Source organism: Mastigoproctus giganteus, chromosome 2 (genome assembly GCF_048544385.1).
Source record: "Mastigoproctus giganteus isolate SK-2022 chromosome 2, ASM4854438v1, whole genome shotgun sequence".
Taxonomy (NCBI): Eukaryota; Metazoa; Arthropoda; class Arachnida; order Uropygi; family Thelyphonidae; genus Mastigoproctus; species Mastigoproctus giganteus.
The window spans coordinates 221246824-221273293 of NC_143576.1; the positions used below are offsets into that span (position 1 = coordinate 221246824).

The window sequence follows — 26470 nt, forward strand, 5'->3', positions numbered from 1 at the left end:
CGGCTGACTCAGCCACAAAAAAAAGCTTGAAAAAACCCCATAAAGATTCCTCGCGACATTGACGAGATTCAAACTCAGGCCTTTTACCACCTAATGTGAGAAGGACGTTAACTATAACCACTGTACTGCCCACGAGGGCATTTATTTATTCATTTTTGAAAACCTCAAACACGTATTATAGTTGATAAGTCAAGATACTTGTTCAAATTAGCTTCGAATTTCTGTAGTTTGTAATTTTCAAGGAATATGTCTGAAGGAAGGTTCTTCCTGAAGAAAGGTTGTTCCAGTTGAAGGGTTAATGAGGAAGAAGAAAAAGTTGGTTCTATAAGTTTTAAGTTGGACAGAGAACGGATGATGACTGACTGTAGTACATGTTTGAACTTGTTTGGAAAATTTCAAGGGAATTGCAGATGCCGATTTAGAAGAGGTGTGCCCATGGAAGTATTTATAGAAAGGTGTGCAGCAGAAAGAGAACGTCAGTGAACCAGAGTGAAGAGACTTTGTAAGAGATGGGTCATTAATTAACTTGACTGCCCTCTTTTGAATAGTCTAAAAGCCCGAGAGAGGTTTCGGGTGCAGAACAGCAGATGTTGGAACAAGATTATGGTAGGGCGGATTAGAAATTTGTGCAGAGTGTGTAACTATTAGCGCACGAGGTGATTAAATGCAGAGGAAGCAATATTTGTGATGTGCTTATGCCAAAACAGATTTATACTCAAGATAATCCCTAATAGAGATATGTGATCTTGTTTTAGAAATCTGAGTGTCATCGAAGATGAGCATAGAAGCAGAGAATACTTTTTGCTAATATAAAACAAGAGACTGAGTTTAGAAGGATCCTGGAGATCAGCATTTAAGGAATTGGTAGCGGATATTTGAGAAGAAGTTGAAGCTGCTTGTGGAGGGCAAGGTTTCTAAAACCGGAAGGTGGAATACAATGTGCTATCATCAGCAAAACCAAGGATAGGAGTTCGAGTCAGTGGAAGAAGGTCATTAATGCAGAAGAAGAAAAGAGTGGGAGTAAGAAATGGACCTTGGGGAACACCAGCACTAATTAAAAAGTGGTTTTAATGTTGGATAATTAAGATTTTTTGTTGTCTGATTCCATTTCAATCAACACATTAAAAGAAAGTTTTCAAGATATTGCATAAAGCGAATACTGCACAACTCTTGCTTACTAGGAAATTGATGTATACACGGTTCAACCATCAAAAGAGGAGGATAGGTAGCAACCCAATCCCGTTATTTATCGATCATCAGTTCAGGTGTCAAAGAAAGATTTTCTTTATCGTTCTAGTTAAAGCAGATGTATTGAACCATGTTGTTTGTAGATAAATATTTTTGTTGGGCGATTAAATCCTTGCTAAGTCCAGTTTGGAAGTAATCTAGGATACCACAAAATACTGTAATTTTCTTTAAGTCTCTGTCTTTTAAAACTCCTCTGATCGTTGTTGGTCGTTTTCCTGAGTATAAACAGATTTCAAAGAACATCGTTTGATTAATCTAAAACTGGCCAACCACTCAAATAGCATCATGAATTATGAACTCAATACGGTGAATGAGTGCCGAGGAGATTGTGGCCAAACAGCATATGATGCCATCGAATATGGAGCGAGATATTTTTGTATAGGTGACAGAAGGCGGTTTCGTTGTGACAGCAGTGGTATTTGGGGATCAGTACAGCATTTTATAATGCGGGGTGTAATATGGATTTTTCCTTGGGAAAAGCGTATGTTTATTTTGGAACATACAATATGTTTTTGCAGTGCCAGTAGACATTCAATAATATGTGATCAAGCACGCCGGTTCTAAAAGTGTCCACGAAAAAGGCAGATACTTCCAACACACGAAAAGAAATCCTGAAAGAGGGATTTATAAACTGATGTTATAGTCACGTGTACATGCAGAATTCATTGCTGACATTGCAGCTCGATCAAAGTCAGCAAAACGTGAACTATTTATGAAAATGGAGAAAGTTTTAATGCTGACTTGGTCTTTTGCTAGCCACGAATAAACAGTTCGTGGATGTTGTTTGATATGAAGTGCAGGGTGGTCTGATAACTTCTTGCTGAACGTCGGCTGCAATCAGTTTATAGCAGACTTTTTCCACGGTGCTTCATCTTTCTTCCTCGTTCCTCAGACCCACATGCTTTCCATCTGGAGACAGCCGTGCTGATCCTCTTCAATTATCTAGGGCTGCTTCCGGTTACCGTGTGCAGTAAACAGATTGAGAGAAGCACACGCGAAGAAGGCGGTGTTGTTGGGGGTGGGTAGAAGCTGGGGGATTCGTTCGGGCACGTGAGTGTGTCCACACACACTGTTAAGGTGGGGAGTGAGCAGATGGATACGAAAGATATCCTCCCGCATTACCGAGCGTCTGTAGGATTGTTCCACAGAGACCCACTCACACACTACGCACCACCGTTCTGCAGGAGGGGGGGATGCGAATGACGAAGACACAGGTGGGAGTGAAGAGGAGAAGCCGATTGTCTCATTATTTGAAACACTCCTCTAGAAATTGTTTCCTTTTCACGTTGATGTAGTTACTGGAATGCCGCGGCATCAGCGAAGCGTGCGCGAGTGAATGGGGCACTCAGGAAAGTAAGACTTGAAGAGTAAACCAGGTTTCAATCCCTTCGCATTGTCTTAAGCTTCGGTCTCCATGACTGCATGAATTACTAAGTCTTGGATTACACAAGTCCTTGCAATGCGAGAGAGGGCATTAAACAGTGATTTCATATCGGCGTGTTTGTTCATGTGAATGAAGGTCACGATTATTTTCACCACACTTCTAAATGCTCGAGAAGGGTAGAGAAGTCTTTTGAATGGAGGAGACATTGGAAAACAGTGGGTTGATATTGTAGACGGATCACTTGGTTGAAAGGAAAAGTGGCCGTAATAAGACTTTTTTTGTACTTGGAAAATCAGCTCAAGAATTTGGGCCTTTTTGGAAGACCAGAAATATTAGACCATTTTGAGAAGCACTGTGTCATAACTTCTCTCTAAGTTTAGACATACGAGATAAAGAGAGTATTTTAAAGATTTTTTCTTCTTTTTAGGCCGGTTGAGAAGTGTTCATTGTTTTACTTTCACTGGAAGAGTGTCAAGATCGAAAGAAGACGAAAACTGAACGTGAGCCCGTGTGAACAAGAGATGTTAGTAAAGAATCACTTCGAGCGAATCTCCCAATCAGAATACACTCCCAAGAGTGGACACCTGGTCTCATTATTTTGAAAGTCCTGCAAAAATCTCTTCACGTTGCTATAGTTACTGATAGGCACACGACTCACAGCCAGAGTTTTCTGAGTAAACTCACGCTGACGTCCACAACCCACCGAAGGACTTTCATTAGAAAAATTCTGCTGGAGGGGAAAAAGGAAAGGGATGCCGCGTGGGGATATTGGTGAATAATATATGAAGACATCTGTCTGGAAATTTTAATTAACTGTTTTGTTCCCTTTTTGTTCACGTTGCTTCATCCACCAATAGGAAGACAGGATTTACTTATTGGAAGAGCATTAAAGACCGATTCATTTCCACGTGTAGGGGACTATTTACAGGGACCTAGAAGAAGAATAACGATTGGAAATTGTCACGAATTCGATGGATCAGCGTACATAAAATAATTTTGATTAAGTTTCTGGGAAGATGTGTTGCAGACAAATTCAAAGAGAAGGATTTCTATTTTTCTGGAGCAGAATCTAACCCAACTCCATCATTGAGAACAGGTATCCAATGAAAAGCCAGTCACGTGATGTCGATTATAATAACCTTGTTTGATTTATTTTTGGCGTCAGTGGAATGTATATAATGCAATCGTGGAAGATCAATATTTTGTGTGGATCACAGTTTGTGTTCTGTATATGATGGAGTGAATGTCCTCTCAAATAGGTGGCTTTGATATCATCGGCGACCATCCCCATAATATCGCGTGCCGTAATTTGGACGTATTTGTCGTGCATCATCATTTTAATGTACTTAAGAACAAATTTCTTTGTTTTTCATTTTTCCAATCTCAATTTCAGTAACTGAAATAGGTTGTCGATGTCATCAGGCGATTTCTTAATGAGATTCTTTGTGCATCAGAAACTTTTTGATGGATGCTTTTTTTTTAAAGTACTTTTTGTTTTAGAAACTCGTTCTCTATTTTTTCTGGAAGATACTTTCAAGTTATTCGGTTGTAGGAAGGGGTTGCAGTTGTATGCTTTATTTTTCCAGAAATTTTACAGGATTTTGCAGGGGTTTTCATCCCGCAAAACTGATAAAATTGATTTAACCACAATACATAAACCTAATTCAAAATGGCAACGTTTAGATTTCATTAAATCTTTTGGTCAGGCCTAGTTAAATTGAAATGAACACGACCTCTGGAAATTTACATTTTAAATTTATTAATTAATTTTAATATTTAATTTAATCGAGGATTAATATTTCACTTTCGAGTACTTTTATAAGTTGTTTGTAATACTTATTTCTTCTTTTCAATGATATCCACCTTACACTTGGCTTTCTTTTTTCTATTTTTTTTTTTCCCACTGTACCACAAAGTGAAGACGTTGAACTTGTGTTTTTTTTGTGTATATCATTTTTTTTTTGTACGTTCGTTGTAGGTGAACGGCCGCGATATGTCAGAGGCCACGCACGAGGAGACGATAGAAGCATTCAGCTCGGCAAAGGAGCCCATCGTGGTGGAAGTTCAGAGGCGGACATCGAGACAGCCCAATAATAAGCCGAACACGAGCGAAATGCAGCCTTCCGCACCTCCGTCTCACAATTACTGTAACAGCTACGCGCAGACGGACTGGACCGGCGGATGGGAAGGTCATCCAATCAGCATCTTTCCCTTGGGTCAGACGAGGTACGTTCACGAAAAGAAAGTTTACGTGCTGGGTGAAAGAAAAGCCGAGAGAAAGTGGAGAAGGAGAGAGAGAGTGGAAGAGAGAGAGAAAGAAAGAGAGAGAGAGAGAGAGAGAGAGAGAGAGAGAGAGAGAGAGAGAAAGTGGAAGAGAGAGAAAGAAAATGAGAGAGAGAGAGAGAAAAAGAAAACGGAGAAGAGAGAGAGAGAGAGAGAGAGAAAGAAAATGAGAGAGAGAGAGAGTGGAAGAGAGAGAGAGAAAGAAAATGAGAGAGAGAGAGTGGAAGAGAGAGAGAGAAAGATAATGAGAGAGAGAGAGAGAGAGAGAGAAAGTGGAAGAGAGAGAAAGAAAATGAGAGAGAGAGAGAGAGAGAAAGTGGAAGAGAGAGAAAGAAAATGAGAGAGAGAGAGAGAAAAAGAAAACGGAGAAGAGAGAGAGAGAGAGAGAGAGAGAGAGAGAGTGGAAGAGAGAGAGAGAAAGATAATGAGAGAGAGAGAGAGAGAGAGAGAAAGAAAATGAGAGAGAGAGAGTGGAAGAGAGAGAGAGAAAGAAAATGAGAGAGAGAGAGTGGAAGAGAGAGAGAGAGAGAAAGTGGAAGAGAGAGAAAGAAAATGAGAGAGAGAAAAAGAAAACGGAGAAGAGAGAGAGAGAGAGAGAGAGAGAGAGAGAGAGTGAGTGAGAGAGAGAGAATGGAAGAGAGAGAGAGAGAAAAGGGAAGAAGGGAGAAGGAAAAATAATGAAAGGAAGAAAGTGGGACAGAGAGAAAGAACGAAAATGGGGGAGAAGGAAAAGAAAGTGGGACGGAGAGAGAAGGAAGAAACTGGGACAGAGAGAGAAGGAAGAAAATAGTGAGATAGAAAGAGAAAGAACGAAAATGGGGGTGGAAAGCAAAAAATAAATTGGGACAGAAAGAGAGAGAAAGAAAAGAAAATAGGGCACAGAGACAGAGCAAAAAAGAAGTAAGACAGAGGGAGAAGGAAGAAAATAGTCAAAGTAAGAAAGAAAGAAACTGCGTGTGTGAGAGAGAGAAAAAAAAGAAAGAAAGAAAGAAAAAATGGAGGAGAGAGAGAAAATGGAGATAAAGAGAGCGAGAAAGAAAATAAAGAGAGAGAGAGAGAGAGAGAGAGAGAGAGAGAGAATGGAGATAAAGATAGCGAGAAAGAAAATAAAGTGTGTGGGAGAGAGCGAAAAGAAAGTGGGACAGAAAGAGAGAGAAAAGAAGAAAATGGAGAGAGAGAGAGAGAGAGAGAGAGAGAGGGGGGGGAGAAGGAAAAATTAATGATAGGAAGAAAGTGGGACAGAGATAGAAGGAAAAGAAATAGTGAAAGTAAGAAAGTGTGCGAGAGAGAGAAAAAGGAAAACGGAGAAAGAGAGAGAGAGAATGCTAAGTGAATTAGAATAATTTGAAAAGTATTGCGAGAAGTAACAGATTTTATTTGAATGCCATCCAACCACGTCCTTTCTACATTATAACATTTTCCCTACTATATTGAAAACAAAACATTTTAAATGAACGAGTGTTGTCTTGTTTTTTTCACAGTTTAATGCAGTCTGGATCTCCGCAGATGGCGCTACTGAGCACTGACGTCATGACCAATAATTACGATCCCTTAGTTACGGAGAATGATCAAGACGACGACGAAGGCTGCGATGTCGAGTACGAGGTAAATCCTTATTCTCTCATACGATTCCACACGGGGGCGGTCACGAGATGCCCCCTTTGCACCAACACCTCCCCCTCAAAGACATCACACTGCGCTCTTTTCACTTTCAGCGAGGATACTTCATCTCTCTCTCTCCCTTTCTCTCCACATCCGATATTTATTTCTTCGTCTGTCTCGTGACATTTTATCTTATCGTTTCTTTTATCCTTCATTTATCTCTCTCTCGTGTGTTTGTCTCATCCTCCGTCCGTCCTTAGTGTTGTCTATTATTTCCTAAATACCCACAATGCATCTGCATTCTTAACGATTTCCCATTCAATGTCTTCCTATAAATATCTCCTTCCCTCTATTCGCATTCTTATCGTTCTGAAAGTTTAAAAAACTAGCGAGAAATGAAGTGGGAGCTTCCCCTTTTCTAGGTTAGCGTCGATACTTTAAGCGACGTCTGGCGAAGAAGAAGAAGGCGTCGTTTTGGCGAACTGAAGTGGGGGTACCATCGGGGAGGGCGGAATAAAGAAGAGGAGAAACTCTTCCACTCCCTCCCTCCCCCCCGGTTCTCAGTTATGACAAAAATATCCGTTGCGGAAACTAATGAAGTCTTCTACCTCTTCTTTCACCACGGATGCCGCCACTCGCAGCGGTCACGGCCGGGTTACTACCGGCGGGGGTGCGGACTGAACGTAACGAAGTCACCGTAAAACAACAGCGCTGCGCGAGTAATTGAGCTTCTTCTTGTGTCGCTGGCGGCTGTGACGGTAATGAAACGCTACAGATGTAAGAAGCCGGTCCTCAAATGCCGCAAGTACACCCGGCTCTTATTAGCATTAGATTTTAAGGGAGGTTTCTTCTTTCTTTCTCCTTTTTTTTTTTTATTTCGCATGCCGACGCTGATGCTAATCACGACTCGATGTTTGAGCGGCGCAGGGGCAGTCGGGTCCCGTCCGTGTCTGCCGCTAACTCTAATGGAATGTATCTGCCAGGGCGGAACAAGCCTGCAAACCTCGACGCTTCTGATGGCATTAATTTGAAACGCACGTGGCTGGAAACAATCCGCTGCAAAGAGTCAGGAAGCGGGTAAACGACAGAATTAGTTCATCGTTCTGGAAATGTGGCTGCGATGAAGGTCGTAAGGCTACCCCCATCCTCCCCACTCCCTTTCCCTTCACCGGTCTCCCTGATGAGGTGATGGATTACCGCTCGCTCTTGGCACAGTGAAAAATGACCTCGCATTTGTCTTGACCCTGTTTTAGTGTCCGAACAGTGCGCGGACAAACGAAGTGAAAATGTCGCCCCCGATGAATACGGAGTTTCCTTTCTCGCCGGTACACCTGCGTCTAACAGCAACCCTCCACTTCGCTATCACGTTATACGTAACCATGGTAACTAAACACGGTTTGCTTTTCTCTCACTGCCTCACAAGATTTTTCTAAGAAAAAAATTAAACTTACTTGAATGGGTCGCTTTCAGTGTCATTACTTAGTGGACTTAAAACGATTTCCAACAACTGAAGGGGTGACACATAAATGGAAATAAATAACCAAGGAAGAGAGAGAAAAAGAGAGAATGATAAATCCAGGGTAGTACCCCTCTGGTGTATAATGAAAATCTGCGCATTAATCCTTGTTAACAAAATAAATAATATTTGATATTGTAATATACCATACTAGATAGGTGACCCCCCTCAGCTTTCGACGTGCTGAAATCAGAAGCCCTGCTTTCTTCAGAAACTGGCTCCATAAATAAAAAGCGCCTTTTCGACATGGCAAAGGCATTGTTCTTACATCCCTAATATGGCTGATGTAATCAGTTGATGGTTATAATATACAATAGTCTCGATAATCCGAAGTAAGCATAAACCAGCCCAATTCGGATTATTGAGGTGAATTTTTAATGATAAAACGAAAGTGTATTTAGTAATTTTATTTATTAAAATTAATAAAATCTTATAACTAATTAAATCAGTAACACCTAATTAATTAAAAAAGTTTTTTTAAAATGAAAATGCATATTTTATTTATTCCCTCTGCTGTAATTTATAGAATTAAAAAAAAAGTTTTTACAACTTTTTTCAACTTGTGTTTAAGCAATTTTTTCGTCAACTGATGATTAATAATAAGAAATTTTAATTTGCATATTTTTGTTTTGATAATTGCTAGAGGATAACTGCGAATTAAGTGGAACACGGATTATCGAGATTGCTGTAGCAATGAATATAAATATATTTGTTGTATTTAATAAATGAATGTTTATTAATTTGCTACAAAAATAAAGCTTTAATAGTAATTACTATTATTAGGATCATTATTATTTAACCAGAATTGTTTCTCCTATAGAGTAAACAAATTGTAAACTTTAAATAAGTTATATAATTCTTGTAAGGAAGTTTTATAAGTTATATAAATAAATTGTAGCAAAGTTTAATTATTATAATTCATCCCTTATAATTATATCGGGATACTTTGTAAAGTGAAGGGTAAAATAGAATAAAATACGCCCGTTTTTACTTTTAAAAAATGCCGGTTTGTAAAATACACCTGTTTGTATTTTACAATAAAATACAAACCGGCAATGGAAAAAACTAGCTTTAGAAGTTTGAAATAGAATCTTATTCTTTTCATTCAAGGCAACGTAAATGAGTTCACTGTTCTAATTATTTACATCTCTACCACACAAGGATAAAACAGATAATAAAAAAATAAATAAATTTAGAATAAATCAATCAGATATAATTTAATATAAAACTATGAAAAGTGAGAATTTGATTGGTGTATAAATGTCATTTTGCCTAGAGACGACTTAAAATGCTGTGCAAAATGCTTTCAGACTTAAATAGAACAAAATACGCCGGTTTTAAACACCGGCGTATTTTATTGTATTTTACAATAAAATACAAACCGGCAATGGGAATTTGAAATAGAATCTTATCCTTTACATTGAAAACAACGTAAATGAGTTCACTGTTCAAATTATTTACATCTCTACCACACAAAGATAAGGCAAATAATAAATAAAATAAATTTAGAAAAAATCAAATATAATTAAACATAAAACTATGAAAAGCGAGGATTTGATTGGTTATAAATGTCATTATGACTGGAGAGGACTTAAAATGCGTACATTTTTTTACAGAAGGTTCTTTCAGACATGCCACTGATTTCGGAGGACTTTGAAGAACTTGATATTTTCTTTCTCTCGAGCCCAAAGGCGAGGTGCGATATTTTGAGAGTGATGATTAGTGCCGGCAAACTGACGCTAAGCATGTAGAAAGAGCACTGCGGTGAGTAAGACAAGAGGAAATAAATTCGGAAGTTTACGGCCTGAGCCCTGTGCCATTTATTCAGTGTGATATCCTACAGGTGCGTCTGGTGTCATAGAGCCATTCCGCTGACGGCGATGGGACTGTCACTTCGTTGCTCGTCATAATAACTCTTCCCCGTGATGAATGTCGGCTCTCTTATCTCTTTCACGTGCATCTGGTGGTAACGTACTCGTACGCGCTACACGAGATGAGGGTCGCCGCATCATCCCTCAGGGAATTCAACCTTGCGACTGACGTTTAATTTTCTTGCTCTGCTTTGCCGGATTCTTTCCCCTTTCTGTTGCGAATGCGCACTTTTCTAACTTCAATCTGACGTATTCGCAGTGAATAATCGCCCCCTTGAGTTTTCTAGTACGTAATCTTAAGTTTATAATATTAAACAGACAGCAACAATTATATTGTACTTGTCTCTATTAATTTAGAAGGGAATTAAGTAAACCCCTGGTGTCTTTGTCTAGGAAATAACCCTTCACCGAAGTAGCAACAACGAAAAGTTAGGGCTAACGCTGTGTTATGGCGCCCCCGAAGAAGCTGATACAGACATCTTCATAAGTGAGGTGAGTGTCTTTTTTGCTTTTAACCACATTTGAAGGAGTTTTCTATATTAATCAACAATTTACCATTCTCTTGACTAATAAAAAAAAAAAAAAAAAAATCTGTCCACTCCACTGTCTGTTATCAATGACTCATGTTCTCAACGTTCAGATTTATTCAGAGTAGACACCCAAATCAAAAAAGAGGTCGTTTATTTCCGATGAGTAGCGTGATGAGAAAGATAATTCTGCCATTAGCGTGTGATCTACCTTCTTCTTTCCTGCGAGCCAAAGTCTCCTGCAACGACTTCTGGAATTAAAATGAGGTTGTGGCGTCTTGGAGATGGGTTTATCAAGCCAACGTCGCGAGTGAGGGTGGTTTCATAAATCAGATCTCGGCACGTGTTTGACATCTAATTGTCCCAATCGTGGCAGGGTGCATGCACCTGCCCGCCCATCGTATTGTTCCGCCTTTGTGACCATGGGTATGAAAACACTAGTCAGTGGTAAGCTTGCCGGTGACGTAGTGGACAGCAGCATTGACATCATCATTTGAAGTCTTAAAGCGTAATTAATATTGTGGGAAGGCACTGGTGGCTTGCATGTGATCTATACGAAGCTGTTCTTCATTGAGATTATTCCTAATGATGGTATGCGCAGGGCCGGCCCGAGATAATTGTGTCCGGGCGATGTCTTGGGCCTTCAAAATCTTAAGAAGCCTTCCCAACTATCTGTTTTTAATAATATATTGTTAGTCCAGTTTATTCCAGCAAAAGAAACATATATATTTTAGACTACACCCATCATCTTATTGAAAACACTTTTACAATCAAATTGAGAGTATTTTTGTTACCCTGTGCTCAATTTATATTATAGTGGTGCGCAGGTTACTTGAGTTCTGTCATTGTATTAAATTCTCAACTGTCTTTTCTCTGTTGGTTTTTCTAGATTGAACCCGAGAGTGCTGCAGCCAAAGAGGGTACGATTCAGGAAGGTGACCAGTTACTTCAGGTAAGGTTAATTTATATTAATTACCTTGTAATTTAATAATGTTAATGGTACGTTTGCATGATCCTTAAAAGAAAGTTAATAGTGTCCTGATTGTTATGAATAAAATATTTTTATTTATTTATTTTTATCTTTCGCAGATTAATGGAGTAGAAGTACATAACAGAGACCAAGCCATTGCTCTCTTTTCAGAGAATCGTTCCGATTTCACCCTCTTGGTAGCGCGTCCGCAACTGCCGGTAAGTTTAAGATCTCTTTTCATAATGATACATAAATAAAGAAATAAATCGAGTCAAAGAGTATGGTAAATGTGGATTCAAAATAAGTAACTAGTTTCAAAATATCATTTCCACTCTCTGTTTAAAGTTAAAGCGAAACTCGTCGGTTTCTTCTTCGATTTTAACGCATGCATTAACTCAGCCTTGTAAGCTTTCGTAGATTGGTTGATTGGGACCTATGGACTCTATCGGGCTTCCCCGAAAGACTTATTTGCACTGTTTCATCGGTGGCGCCAAGACGATCGGAACTCCTCAGCTTTCAGCAGCCTTCGTTTTCAAACTGCTTGGGCCACTTGTAAATTGACTTACATTGTGGTACGTTTCCTGCACTCTACAGAGTGCAGGAAGCGCATCTTCTGACATTTATATTGTAACTAGCGCTATAGTTCTTATTGAAAGAAGTTAGTAGTAGTCTAATATCGTAGATGGGTTAAGAGTAGGCGAGCAAGCTTCCCTAGAGATTGTGCAGGGGTCAAAATTGAAATCAGAGTTCCCTACATGGAAAAGCGCTCTGGCCCAGTGAAGCAGTTTCACCATAGCCCCTTGGTAGTTCTCAACGCTCCTAAGGGATGGTACGATGGTTTGTTCCTTTAATCTGGTTTCTGCGCCCTAATTTTCTTTCTAGCTTCCCAACCCTCAACCAATTTATGCTCCTGGAGAAGCATAGGATTCAATTGAGGAGGTATGTTAAAAAGATTAATAAATAATCTTATCTGGATTAAAGGTGTTACAATACGGACGGAGTCATGCTGATATAGGCAATACTCACTTTCCAACTTACCTATGGGAATAATTGGCGTGAATTGTTTGGTACCAAACAAATGGATTAAAAAAAAATATATTTTTTTTTTCTAAATTTCTGTATTTCAGCAAATAGTCGTACTCACCGAATTGTAGACACCAATTGTCTTTCATCAAATTTTCATGTACAGCGAAATGTCATTCACCAAATTTTCTTGCACTGGACTGTCGTACAACGAATTGACGTGGACTAACATGTCATTCTATCGGACATGAAGGAAATTACGTTTCTGGTGGGGATTAAAAAAATCAGTTTATCAGGTTTTAGGCATTTGAGAATTTACTGTGTTATGCATGGTTGGTGTTCCGCGAACATCGGAAAGTGTTTCCGTTTTGAATCGCTCCACATAATCGAGTATACTTCTTGAAACTTGCACCATATCGTCACTCATCTCATCTCGTGTCATCTCAAAATGTTTTCCTGGTGACTCAAAACTTACACCTGTTGTCTTCTTGAAATTTCCTTTCTGTTTAGAGAATGAATTCTTCAGGTGGTGCCATATCAGTTGAATAAGAGAGTCGAATAAGTCATTCCAAGTTGCATTCAAATGCATAATTCAGCCAGGTTTCTTTCATTTCGCTGGATCTGATTTCTTTCAGTACATTGAGTATAATTAATCCTTTGTGAAGATACTTATTCATAATTTCTCCCCTCTTCTATACAGTCCACCCTAAGATTGTTGTCATGACCTTTTCGATGGATAATTATTGTTTGCACTTCTTGGGGCTGGTGATGCGTTGCTTGTTTGCGATTCTAAATAGTAAACAGAGGGTCTCCTGAAGGACTGGAAGCAGGTTTTAGTTCTTAGAAATAGTTTATTTTTTGAAGAACAAGAAGTAGCTGTAGATTTATTATCCTTGTTCTCAATTATTAAAAAAGCAAAATCCTCTGACATCTATTCAAAAATCAACTGAAAGATCAGAGCGAGAGTATTTTGATTTATAATTGTGTAATTTTAATTTTTGTAAAATTGTACTTGAAATTATAATTTTCAATCTATCATCGAGAGTGTAAGTTGCACTATCGTGTTGATTATCTGGTATATGTGCAGTATCCTCTTACCAGTGAAGCGCATAATGTTATTGATTAATGTTCAATCAATACAAATTGTTAATCGTATTTAGCAGTCACGGGCTCGAACCGCGGTCCACTCAAAGAGCGTGTGCTACCGCACTCGCGCTCCTGACCACTCGGCTATGTCAGGCCAATCGAATGATTAACAATTGATTATATGCAAATTAATTGATCATATAATCGACAAAGAACGATCTATAATAATCGGTTATGTCATGCTTTAACCACTCGGACAATAGTGCTGTTTAGTCTCTCTCTCTCTCTCTCTCTCTCTCTCTCTCTCTCTCTCTCTTATATATATATATAAATTGTTTTCTATGCGTAACTTAAGATAATTAATAATATTGCTGAATATAATTTCGATGTCTGTTCATTACATGCCCACTGTTTAATAAACAGTTTTATTCTCTTTTCAGCTAGAAGATTACCTATTAGAGGATTCACCATCAGACCTTGCCCTGTGCCAAGAATACGGGGTACTCCTGGTCAGTTGATATCTTATTAAGCATTCCTTAAATGATTTTAATACTTTTGAGTTGGTATGTAAAACGTATAAATACGATACTGGAACAGTTTGTTTCGTATTAAACAATGAAGAACACATTGCCTAATCTCAATAAGCTCTAAGTCAGAGTTCAGCATTACTTACGACAAACTTAAATACTTAAATGACCTTGATTTTAGCTAAGTTATGGATTAAACAGAACTTAGAGCTGGTCTTCATTTCAGGGGAACCCAGACTGTGGGAATTAATGTTGGGAAAAAGATAGCAAAGAGCAGTTCTCCTTGCCTGATTGAAGTCCCTCTACTCCCATTTTGGGATTTGAGACTTTTTAGTCCGAAGTCTGAGGGGACATTGCATCCGCTGCATCCCACCCCCCTCCTCTAAGTATCTGCCTTGGTACTACTCTTAATAATGATATAAACCACTCGAAGAGTCTGACATACGTATTTCCATAAATATATTATTACTCTTATTATAAACTGTTAACCTCGCTGTAGTAAAATAATAATAATTAAAAATAATAACCCGAGGGATTACTTCCAGAAAAACACAGCGCCAGTCTACCAAGCCACAAGGAAGATAGACAAACGGCACACACCGCTCAACCTCAGCACAGGAGACCCTCACACAGATAGAAGAAACAAAAACAGAAAGATGGACGAAGAAGGTACTCCATGGCAGACACTACAATGACCATCGAGACTGCATAGATAAGGTGGCTTCCAACGTATGTCTGAGGAGCGGGAGGTTCTTCCCTCAGACCGGATTCATGCTTGCCATCCAAGACCAGAAAATAAACACGAGAGACTACACGAAATACATAGCCAAGGACACTAGAGTGACAGATGACAAATGTCGACAATTCCACCCTGCCCCAGAAACAATCCAGCACATCATCGCGGGATGCAGGGTTATCACCCGCACAAAGTACCCTCACAAACACGACCAGGTCGCCAGGATAATACATCAGAAGCTAGCGCAAAACTACCAGTTGATCAACGAAAGTATACTGTATTACAAGTACGAACTCCAGACGGTACTAGAGACTCCTACTCACAAACTATACTGGAACCGCGCCATATTAACGATAAGATGATCCCGCGCAACGGACCAGACATAACCCTCATTGGCAAGAAGGAAATAGCTACCTACTTGATCGACATAACGGTGCTGAACACTAGAAACCTCCAGAAAACCTACTAGGGAAAGATCAGGAAGTGCACTAACCTAAGACAGGAAATGTGGCATATGGAAGAATTAATGACTACCCCGATTAGCCGTGTCAATCATTTGAATGGTGTCAAAGAGCCTCCATAAGAAACTAGCAGTAAGAGGCCTCCCAGACAACACTTACATGGAACTCCAGAAAGCCACGATCCTGAACACCTAGAATAGTCAGGGAGTTCCTCGACCAACAGTAATAACAATAATAGTAACCGGACACAACCAACCATCCCATGCATTGGTACCAGTGCTCGTCACGGGGTATAAAAAATAATCCCATAGGAGAAAAAAATTCATAATAATAATTTCCGCACAATGGCTCTTTTTCTTCTCGCCATCTTGTTCCAGGGCACTGTCCCTGTTACTCTGCCATAGTTTTCTGCCAGTGATCCCTATTCTTGTAAACTACACTGTGTAGACTGCTCTGGGCAACCTACTTTAAATTAGAACTTTTAACTTATATCTGGTAACCATCATGCTGAAACTGTGTTTGATTCAACAGTCAGCCTGGCCAACCTCTGGTAACAAAATCTTGAAGTGGGTGACCTGGCCTCGTGTACATATTTTTAGGCGTCTGTCAGTGAAGGTTTTAGCCTTATTTGTATGTAACCCTGTTGCATATTTGTGCCAATGAGGATCATGTATACAATCAAGCAGAGGTGGAGTTCCCAAAGTTCAATCGAAGGAAACCACTTTCAGATCCTTCATATTTTGGATAGATGCTAATAATAATAATAATAAAAGTTATACCAGTATGGGAAAATATCAGCATTTCCAAAATGAATGAATGAAATTGTTAATACCTATTGCTAGCCGTGTTGATATTCCACCTGTGAACCGTCCATTAGATGTTATCTTTTGCATCTTGGTCACGTTGTATCCGTGATATTCAATTCTTCCTCGTAGCTCCTTATCGTGACTCCATGTCTAGCTTTCTATTGCTATTTGTGGACTACCAAGAAATGTACTTTTTTTTTTTTCGGTCACCACCCTCTCCCCCTTCTTCTGGTACCTCTTCGGTATTCGGAGCTGTAAATACTTCTCTCTTTATCTGACTGACCCTGACGTCTGGAATTCCGATATCTAGACATGAAAGCTGCAGCCTTCTTTCTGTACGTGTCTTTGATAGCCCTGGCCGTTTAAAGAAGTCTGTACTGTACATCAAGCAATATTATTACTTATACTGACCATATTTGTTATTAAATTTAATTTAAATTGCTAATAATTAAATTAAATTAATATAAATTAAATAAAATACACTTGCACCGACGGACAGCCTTTAGTTTTTATCCTACTCAATGCCTTCGGTGCTTATACACCTAAATTTTTAGTAAAATATCACGAGAGCTGCCGTCTGGAGATTAATATTTAGGCCATACACTGCTTTGCCACTTTATTAGAACCATAATCGTGGACTGCCAATCGTGGAAGACTAAAATGTTTTCCTGAGGTGTTTCCATTAGTTAAAGTATTGGATAACATTAATCAACGAACACTCGATAAGCACAGCCGTCCTCTATTGTCTGTAGCGACTGCCAAATGCTCACCAAAAATCATTTTGAAAGTCCACGAGATCCGGTCTGTTTTCAATTACTGGTGAACTCAGTGGGCAATATGACCATTGAGTTTAGCACTGATTTCTTTCATGTACACGTCACAGCATATGACCTATTTGATTTACGTATTTTTGCATAGATAACTGCATATCGTCCAAAACCCCCATGGTTCTAATAAAGTGGCCAGGAAGTGTACTTAGGAAGATATTTTTCAAAGTGCTGAATTTTTTGGTTGATTGCTTGTGACATTCTTGTCACAAGCAATCAACCAAATTTAATGTTTTCAGATTTTAGGGTAATCAGCAGAACAGGGAATGCTGTTTCTTTTACCAGTAACTGGTATTATTATTATTTTTATTATTAAAATCAGTTTATTTCCCAAGAAACCTTGGGTCACCCCGGGACGGCTCTGTGCCAGAAGGGTGTGAGTACAGACTAAGGTGCGAGGAACACAATGTACAATAAACAAGAGTACATGCGTGCTCGACCCGAGACTTTTACAGGATTAAATATACAATAATGTACAAAATATACAGTAATATACAAAATATATGATTGCATGAAGACAGAAAGTCTTTGTCATATACAAATAGGCAAGTTAAAAAAAGGTCTGTCCAGGAGCAGGTGAGTATTATAGGTTCATAATCTGGTAACAGTTCTTGAGGATTTCCTTCCTGTAGGGCTTGTCTTCACAGAACCTATCAGGGTGGATCCTAAATTTATTGAAGATCCGAAGACAATTGGCTGGAAACATGTTCCTCAGGGAATCAATGCTTGACAGCGAAAGACGTAGAGGGAGACAGGAGTCGGGGTGCTTCCCTCTTGCCCTCCTCGGGCCAGAGATTAATGTGGACACTGATGGAGCATCAATTCGCCTCGTTATAAGCCGTGCAAGCGTGAGGACATTTTTCGTCATGATGATATGTCTCCAGGGAGTGGTGCCTAGATTTGTTTGTAGGATAGATCTGGAGATAGTTAGGGGGTGGCCTACCACCCTGTTCATCCATCTAAGCAACCAGTACTCTAAACTAAGATACTTCTGAAGGTATGAGGCAGGGGCAGATGACCAAATTTCTGAAGCATAGAGAGGAATCGGCGTAATACACCTCAGGATGTGCCGAACAAGCAGCGCTGGCTGATGCACACCAACGAGCTCTTGACGCACTGCCCAAAGAGCAGCGTACGTCTTCTGCCTCATCCTGGCAAAGTGAGGCTGAAATGTGAGTCCAACGTCCCAAGTGAGGCCAAGATCAGTATGAGAGGTCACCTTTTGCACCGGTTCCCCACTCACAAAGATTTGGATATTATTTTTGGCTTTCTTCTTGGTTATCGTCAGTTGTGCTGATTTAGAAGGGCTCAGATGCAGCCCTATTGTGGCAAGATAACTTTCCAAGCTCAATATCTGCCTAGAAGCTTGTTGGTTGATATCATGAATCTGATGATTATGATCTGAACTCACGTAGAACTTCAGATCGTCGGCATAAGAAACAAAGTTCGGATTCTGAGCAAGGAAAGGCTCCAAAACTGCTGCAAACAGGATAGCTGACAGTACGCTTCCTTGTGGGATGCCTCTTGAGACGTCAGTAGTTACTTGAAAGTCATTGTGGGTCACAGACAGATGTCTAGGGAGTAAAATAGACTTCAAAATTTGAAGTAAGGTATCCGCCAGGCCGAAGTAATGTTTCAGAATGGTAAAAAGAGCTGGGAGGTGTATTCTGTCATAAGCCGATTTTATGTCGAGGAAAATGATATCAATCTGTGATTTGTTGTTAAGGGTGTGCTGAATTCTGAAGAGGGTATCAAGAAGATTGGTAGTTGTCGATCTCCTTTGTAGAACGGTATGGAGGTACTCGGGCCTGTGTGCAAAGCAATGCTGGGCAATTGTTGGCTGAATTACTTTTTCGAAAATTTTGAGTAAAGAACAACTGATGGATATTGGTCTCAGGCCTTTAGGAGATTTGGGTTTCTTGATCTTTGGAATGGGCTTAACATGGTAAGTTTTCCAAATTGAAGGAACTATTCCAGATTGCAGGATTTGTCTGAAAAGGTGAAGGAGAAGGTCGACTATATATGGGCTGCAAATTTTGATAATAAAGAGTGGGAAACCATCCGGACCTACAGTGGCTTTGTTGGGTAGTTTATTGATGACATCTATTAGGGTCTCTCTAGTTATTTCTATTTCAGACAAGTGTGCCCTAGGTAACCAGTCGTGCGAGAGAAAGGAATCAGAGTCAGGAAAATCTGCCTGCTGTAAGCTGAACTGTGCCCATTCCTGGACCAGCTTTTTGTCAATGGCTAGATGATGATGATGATGCGAAAGGATCCTTCTACCACTCTTCAACCTATTGAGAACAGCTTGGTTAAGGACCAGCCTTTTCTTTTTCAAGAAGCAAGCTCTTTCTTTCTTAAAAATGGAATGGTCTGAGGGAAGTTGAGTTTTCTGCCATTTCCGGTAGGCCTTCTGCTTCTTGATGAAAGCCATCTTAGTTTCCTTATTGAAACCCCGATTCGACCTGTTACCACTCCTGGTGATTCTGGCTGCACCATGTAGTGCAATTAACTTCAGTTGTTCCGACAAGAGCATAATGGCATCCTCCAACGGCTCAGAATAGAGACGCCCCCAGTCAAACCCAATCAAGCATTGGAGAATGATCTCTGGCTTCAGATATTTGGTAGAGAAGGCTATCCTAGGCAATTCAGCAGAGTACTCGTCAGGTAACCCAAGAGAATTGCTCTGTAAGGATAGTATACATGCAATTGGCGAGTGATCAGATTGGAATCGAAAGTTGCTAGGTAGGAGTTTAATATCTTGTAAGTTGTGGAAGATTAGGTCCAGCGCTTGACACGCTCTAGTTGGTTGCGTCACTAACCGTGTAAGGTTAAAGGCCCGAAGAGTGGCCTCAAGGCCCTCAAGAGCATTCCCATGCCTGGGCAGTGGCAAGTTAAAATCACCTGCTACAACAGTTGGAATTTTAGGCATTAAGTTGGTTGCTAACCACGTGAGCAGCTCCGTTCTAGAGTCATCATTGTGGTCTGGAGGAAGGTAAACCAGACAGCATTGGATTTGAAGAAGTGGACTCCTCAGCGTCAGGGAGACTGCCTCAAAGTTGTTAGACTGGCTCACTCGTGTCCTTATTGGCTGGAAGCGATCGTTGAACAGGATTTCGACACCTCCGCCTCGCCCGTTAATTCTGTGGTTCCCAATGTGTTTGTAAGGGGTGTTGAAATGGGTAAGATCAAGCTGTCTATCTGCCGCTAACCATGTTTCTGTAAGGCAGATGACATCAAACTCATTAAGCAATAGGAGTGTCTGGAGACAATGAAGCTTGTTTTTTAGGCTGCGTACATTCTGCATAAACCAAAGAATCTCTCCTTCGTGTGAACCTGGTAGCAAGTCATCCTTTTGTAGCTATGGCTGTTTATCTCGCCTGGATCCGCTGTAAGCGATCGATTTGCTCCTCTCTTGGAACGGCTTTATAAGGGTGCCTACCGGCCAGCAGCTAGAATCCAAGACGATATGCTTTGCATTCGCAGGGCAGGAGATGATAAAGGAAGAATAGGTCGAGTGTCTAGTTTTGATCGCTTTTGCGTCTATTATCAGAGATGTAACTAGAAATCCCTGAGAGGATTTCACTTTGGAGAACTCCATTGGAGGAATTCTAATGTTCACTTTTTCGTTATGTTGAAGGCAAAGGATCCTGTTTGGAAGAAGAGAGAGAGAGAGTGATTACGTAAAATACGGTTAAATTACGTAAAAAAACAGGACCTTTTATTGTCAAAACATGTAATTACTTTGATTTGGAAAATAAAATGGTTAATATTTCTGGAAGGATATATTTAACTTACATTTAAGAGTTTTTGTATTGTTTCTTGCTGCCATTATTGCTTTTCCTTCCTAGCATTTCATAGTTTTCATCACGTGAATGATCTTCATCCATTGTCGTTCACTCCAAGATGAAGGCCTCCTCAACGTTTCCAGCAACTGCAGTCTTGTGCTTTCGTTTCTGGCATTGACATTGGCTGGTGTTGACATTCTACACCAGCAAATTTAACAATTTTATCGATCTACCTCATCTTTGGTCTTTTTCTTGGACGCTTACAGTCATGCGTTATCTATTCCAGAATTCGTTTGGTCCATCTGTCGTCAGTTCTTCTTATTATGTGACCTACCCGTTTCCATTTTTAAGCGGTTTTTCTTTCGATATTCTTTTTTCTTTTTTTTTTTTCTGGCATTGGTTTGTTGGCGAATCCATGCACATGTTTTTCGGTGTCTTTTGGTTATGTTCAAAACTCGGCGCTCCATACTTCTCTGTGTCTTTGAAAAGCTTTAGTATTCAATGTCCATGTTTCACAACCATATGTTAGGATAGGGAGGATACATTGATCAAAAACCTTTGCGCATATGCGAGAAACCCCCGGTGCTGCCCTCCAAAAAACACTGTGGTCGAAAATCTTTTGTTTGAGACAGAGTGGCAAGTTTGTCCTGAAGACTATTAAGCTTTCCAAATTCTTACCATCCAAGTTATATGCGCCATTCAACTCCCATCATGACTTAGCAGATTTCCATCTGCTAAAATTTCTTCTCCAAGGTAAACATACCTTTCCACATCTAGTTCTTGTCCATTGGCCATGGTTTTCTTTGGTCTGGTGAATTTGTTGAACGTAACCTGTGTTTTTTTGATATTCATCTTCAAACCGAACTTGCCGTCATGGTACAGTTCTTCAATGTTTTGCTGCAATGCTTCTGGATCATTGGCAAAGAGAATGACATCATTCTACAAATCGTAAATGATTCAGGTAATCTCCATTTATTTTGAGTCATTTTTAGCTTTTTATCCCAATTTAGCTTGAAAAAACTTTCTTCTAAACAGGCAGGAAATAGTTTTGGGGAGATTGTCTCCTTTTCGTACACCTTTTCTATGTTGATCTAAATTTTATTATTGTTGACCCGTATTGATGCAGTCGCCTTTTCAATATATTGATTGGAGAATATTGATGTAAACACCTTGGTTGATTAGAGCGCTGATTACTGCTTGTTTTGCGACTGAGTCGAATGTTTTTTTATTAGTCGATAATGGGAGGTTGTATTCATTGTGCTGCTCTGTTTGGATGTGATCCATTGTACTGAAGCCATTTCTGAAACCGGCTTGTTATTTGCGGTGTGGTACATCAAGTATTGTGCCTATTCTTCTTGAAAATATCTTTGTAGACAACTGGCAATAGGCTTATCAGTCGGTAGTTTTTAAATCTGCCTTTTCACCTTTTTTTCAGTAGGATGGCTTCTGCATTTTACCATGCTACAGGCAATTTGTTAAGTAGAAGGCATTTTGAAAACATTCTGGCCAGAGCTTTACACTGACTGATTCTAGTTTTAAACATTTCAACAGCGACTTTATCGAATCCTTCTGCTTTACCATTTTTCACTGATTTTATAGCATCTACTTTTTCTACGAAAGTTTCTGGTACGCTTCTGCATCTGGTGTTGGATCCATTACGTGACTGCGATATGTTATTATGATATTATTTTTGATTTTATTCGATTTAATGATTGAAAATGTTACACTATACAGCAGGGGTGGCCAACGAGTCGATTGCGGATTTAATTTCGGTCGATCACGACGAATTTTAAATATACAGTCATCCCTCGATTTGTGAACCTTGTGCAATGAAATTTTTGAGATGGTAGATCGCGGCACATTTTGAAGAAAAAAAGTAGATCGCATCACAAATTAAGTTGGCCACTGCTGCTATACAGTATCTTGTTTGGTTTTCAGGCGTTAGCATATATACGTACAACGTCCCTGTCCACCTGTCTGTCTGTTCGTCCGCATGTAATACTCGATTCCTAGTGGATAGATTTTCACAAAATTTTATATTTGGCTCTTTTAGAAAGATTTGTTACGCCTTTCCAAATTTCATTAGAATCGGACTAATAGAAATCTGGAAATTATTATTTATCTTCCAGTCCGTCCACATGTAATAACTCGATTTCTGGTGGTTGGATTTTTGAGAACTTTTATATATCGCTCTGTTAGGACGATTTTTCGAACCTTCTCAAATTTAATTAGAATTAGAACAATAGAAATAAGAAATTATTAGTTTTTTTTTTTTTCATTTATTGAATATAGAGTATTAGAAAACGTGGAATGAATGTTTGGTTGGAAGATATGAGCAAGATAAACACTGTATATACACTGGTGTGCAAAACTTAAGGATCAGCACAATTTCTAAAGGTTACAACCACAAAATCAAACGAAACAGCCTGTGGCGATTTGCATAACTGTGGCCGTTCCGTAGAACGCTGGGGCACATGCAAAAATTCGAATCGTGATGAGAGGGCTCACATGAACAGATAAAAGCAGCAGTTCACCAGTTATGTGCAAATTACCGAACTGGTTCGGTAATTTGCACATAACGTTCGATTGGTTTCATACACTGCTACAGACAACGAAATGGGCAGTAGACAACGTCTAGATAACTTTACCCGGGGTAGAATAATTGGGAAGCTCGAGGAAGGTCGAAGTGCGAGGAGTGTGGGTGCAGAGTTCGGTATCGCCCATAGCATCGTCTCACGTGCGTGGTCGGCCTTCAGAACGACAGATACAGCTGTTCGAAGGACCAGTGGTGGTCATCCACGAAAAACAACGCCAAGTGATGACCGCTATATACCCCTAAAGGCCAAGAGGGACCGACACCAGACAGCGGGATCCATTGCAAACCATCTGCACAGTACGCTGGATATCGCGGTTTACTGTGGCCAGGCGATTCCACAAAGGTGGACTGTTTGCCCGACGGCCAGTACGCTGTGTGTCCCTTTAAAAGTCCCTTTAACACCTGCCCATAGGAGACACCGTTTACAGTGGGGCATCGAACACAAGGACTGGACAGCAGCGCAATGGGGTAAGGTACTCATTACTGATGAGAGTAGATTCAGTAACTCAGCAACGATTCGGGACGTCAGTGGCACACGGTCACCCCGCAAACATCACTGAAAGGGATCGATAGGGCGGTTGAGGTGTTCTCGTCTGAGGCAGCGTTATCTTGGGTGGACGTATACAACTCCAGCTAAGTATGGACAGGTGGTGCAAAGCTTGCATCGACATTAGGGGTGGCCATATCTCCTACTGAGGACCACCTCTTCCCTTTGTTCCATCTTTGGCAGTGATGCATCTATATCGTGGCAGCCAGTGCTATGTTGCAATTTTTGAATAAAGTCCCCCTGTACCGTTTTGTTTCCTTCATCATTTCTGTACCTCACGAGGTTCCTTTGGTATGCTTTTTCCATATCCAGGCCACTCCTATGAGAAGCTACAAGTGAAAACCTGACTGATCCTTAAGTTTTGCACACCAGTATTAACTAACTTGTAATTGACGTTATTCGATTGTTGCTATGATTATTTTATTTAAGCAAATGAGAATCTCGCTATTTTGTGAACTCCTAATATTTCTTTTCTTCGTTTTATATTTCACTAGGAAGAGCCTGAGGAAGATGACGTCACTACAGACACTGGAACCACCGAAAATGCTTCCAATCAACACGAGAAGGACAGCGGCGTCGGACGCACCGATGAGAGTACAAAAAACGACGAGAGCTCCGAACCGGAAGGTGGAGAAACGGGTTCAGTGTGTGGCGATGTGAACAGCGAGTTGAGTCGCAGACGAGAGGTGGGCTCGTGCAAGGACAGCGATAGTTCCGTTGAAGAAGGGGACAAACTGCTGCAGCAAGAGATTATCAGGCTGGAAGAAGAGCTGTGTCATGTAGAGGGCAGCACCAACGTTAAAAGTTATGGACCTTTGAATCGTTTCCGATCTGATACTAGTCTAGACCGCGAGATGGCGCTGCTCAACAAGGAAATGGAGAACATTCAGTTGGAGTGCGAGTCCTTAGTGAACCGCCATTTGGAAGAGCAGCAGAGGATAAGGGTGCAGTTGGATCACGTGTACGTCAACCTGGCAGATCTACGGAAGGCCAGCAAGTTTCCTACGAACGACAGTGGCGACACCTTCGACAAGAAGGAGTCGGTGGAACGATGGGTGAACAGTATGATGCTGAGTCGCAGACAGATGAACTTTGACCGCAGTCTGAGTGACAGAGACAGTTCCAGCGCGTACAATACTGCCGACAGTTCCGGTAGTATTCCACTAACTCTAGAACTGACTGCCCTTCCTGCTCGCAATGGAGAGATCTATGGATCAGTGATGTCGCTGGTGTCTCCAAGAATGGAAGATAAAGGCACGCAGCTTCACGAGTCGGACGTGGCGAGCATTTTCAGCTGCGAGAGTTGCAAAAAATGTTGTCGAAGCATCATCCAAAGCGACAAAGAGTCAAACAAATACTCTTCTGTACCTCCAGGCACTCCGATTAAGTATCCTCCTGGACTGCCACCAACACCGACCAAAATCAATAATTGTAACAAGAAGGTCCCTTCTAAAAGTCACAGTGATAAGGACTCTACTCTAGGACAGAGCAGGGACATGCTGATGCAGGAGAGGAATAAGAATTATGTAACCTTTTACCCTTGCGCCACGATGTACACTAACCAGGCAAACCTCCAGCATACCATTTGGCTGCAGCAGCAGATGTTCCGCCAAGCCATCACCCACCAAAAGCGTAAGGACACTAAGGGCAAGCCGCATGGCCCCTCCCCACAGGGCGGTCACACCAAAGGGTTTGTACAACGCATGACCCAGAAGACATCGGGGACTTACGGAGGGAGTAATTATTTTGCGGGACCGTTAACCCTTAGCACCGTTCGGGAAGACGAAGAGTTGAAGATGGAGTGGAAGGTGAAACGGCGGGCTGATGGCACGCGCTACATCACCCGTCGGCCAGTCAGGAACAAACTGCTGAAAGCCCGAGCTATGAAGATAATGGAGGAAAGATGCGGGATTACCACGGACGACGATGCCGTCAGCGAATTGAAAGTAGGACGCTACTGGACAAAAGAGGAGAGAAAGAGGCATCTGGAACGAGCACGTGACCGGAAGAGGAAGGAAATGTTGATGAGAAATAAGATGGCAAGCGTTAAGGAGCAAGCCGAGGATAACGAAGAAGGCTTGAACCAGAACAAGAAAGAGATGAACATCTTGGAACTGTCCCACAAGAAAATGATGAGACGAAGAGGAAAGGCGGTGTTCGACGACTTCACAACTGTTCAGGAAGTGCTAGTCCACGGTAGCAGAGGTCAGAATGCGGGAACGAAACCGTTCGGGTTGCTCTCGGTGACCACAGTGTGAGAGGCTGTACATAGACAGGGATGTATATAGCTCGTGCAGTCTTGTGTTATATATGGTGTGTGCGTGTGTGCGCATGCGTGAGTGCATGGTTGTGTGTGACAGGGATGGTTGCATCCCCGTGTGTCCGTTGTGCATAATGTCACAAACATTTCCTTTACATTAATAAAGGTACGTTTCTCTCAAGGAACTCATAATCGTGTGATTCATTTTTGACACTTCACACACAAATAAAAGATTATGTTCAGCTTGCTAAATAATCAGATCGGCCGAGAGGGGGAGTTATAGTCATACTCCCTCTCTCGGATGATTTCATTATGAACCATTAGAAAATTGTCCATAATTTCTTTCTGGTTATCCAAAGAATCAGTATTGCGAGAACAAACTACACTATGAACAAGGCCCTCTTATTTTGTT

At 40.7% G+C, this 26470-nt stretch overlaps 1 protein-coding gene across 2 annotated transcripts in view; it reads left to right on the forward strand.

Annotated features, from left to right (window-relative positions):
- The window catches only part of LOC150090154 (E3 ubiquitin-protein ligase PDZRN3-like), a 50468-nt gene extending 24225 nt beyond the window's left edge, over positions 1-26243 (forward strand). For both annotated transcript variants that reach the window (XM_090389760.1, XM_090389761.1), the window contains exons 2-8: positions 4611-4858; positions 6397-6520; positions 10298-10396; positions 11321-11383; positions 11521-11619; positions 13951-14019; positions 24293-26243. In XM_090389760.1, the coding sequence (XP_090245886.1) occupies positions 4611-4858; positions 6397-6520; positions 10298-10396; positions 11321-11383; positions 11521-11619; positions 13951-14019; positions 24293-26056 (2466 nt within the window). In that variant the 3' untranslated portion in view covers positions 26057-26243. The remainder of the gene's footprint in view (positions 1-4610; positions 4859-6396; positions 6521-10297; positions 10397-11320; positions 11384-11520; positions 11620-13950; positions 14020-24292) is intronic.
- The last annotated feature ends 227 nt before the right edge of the window (positions 26244-26470 follow it).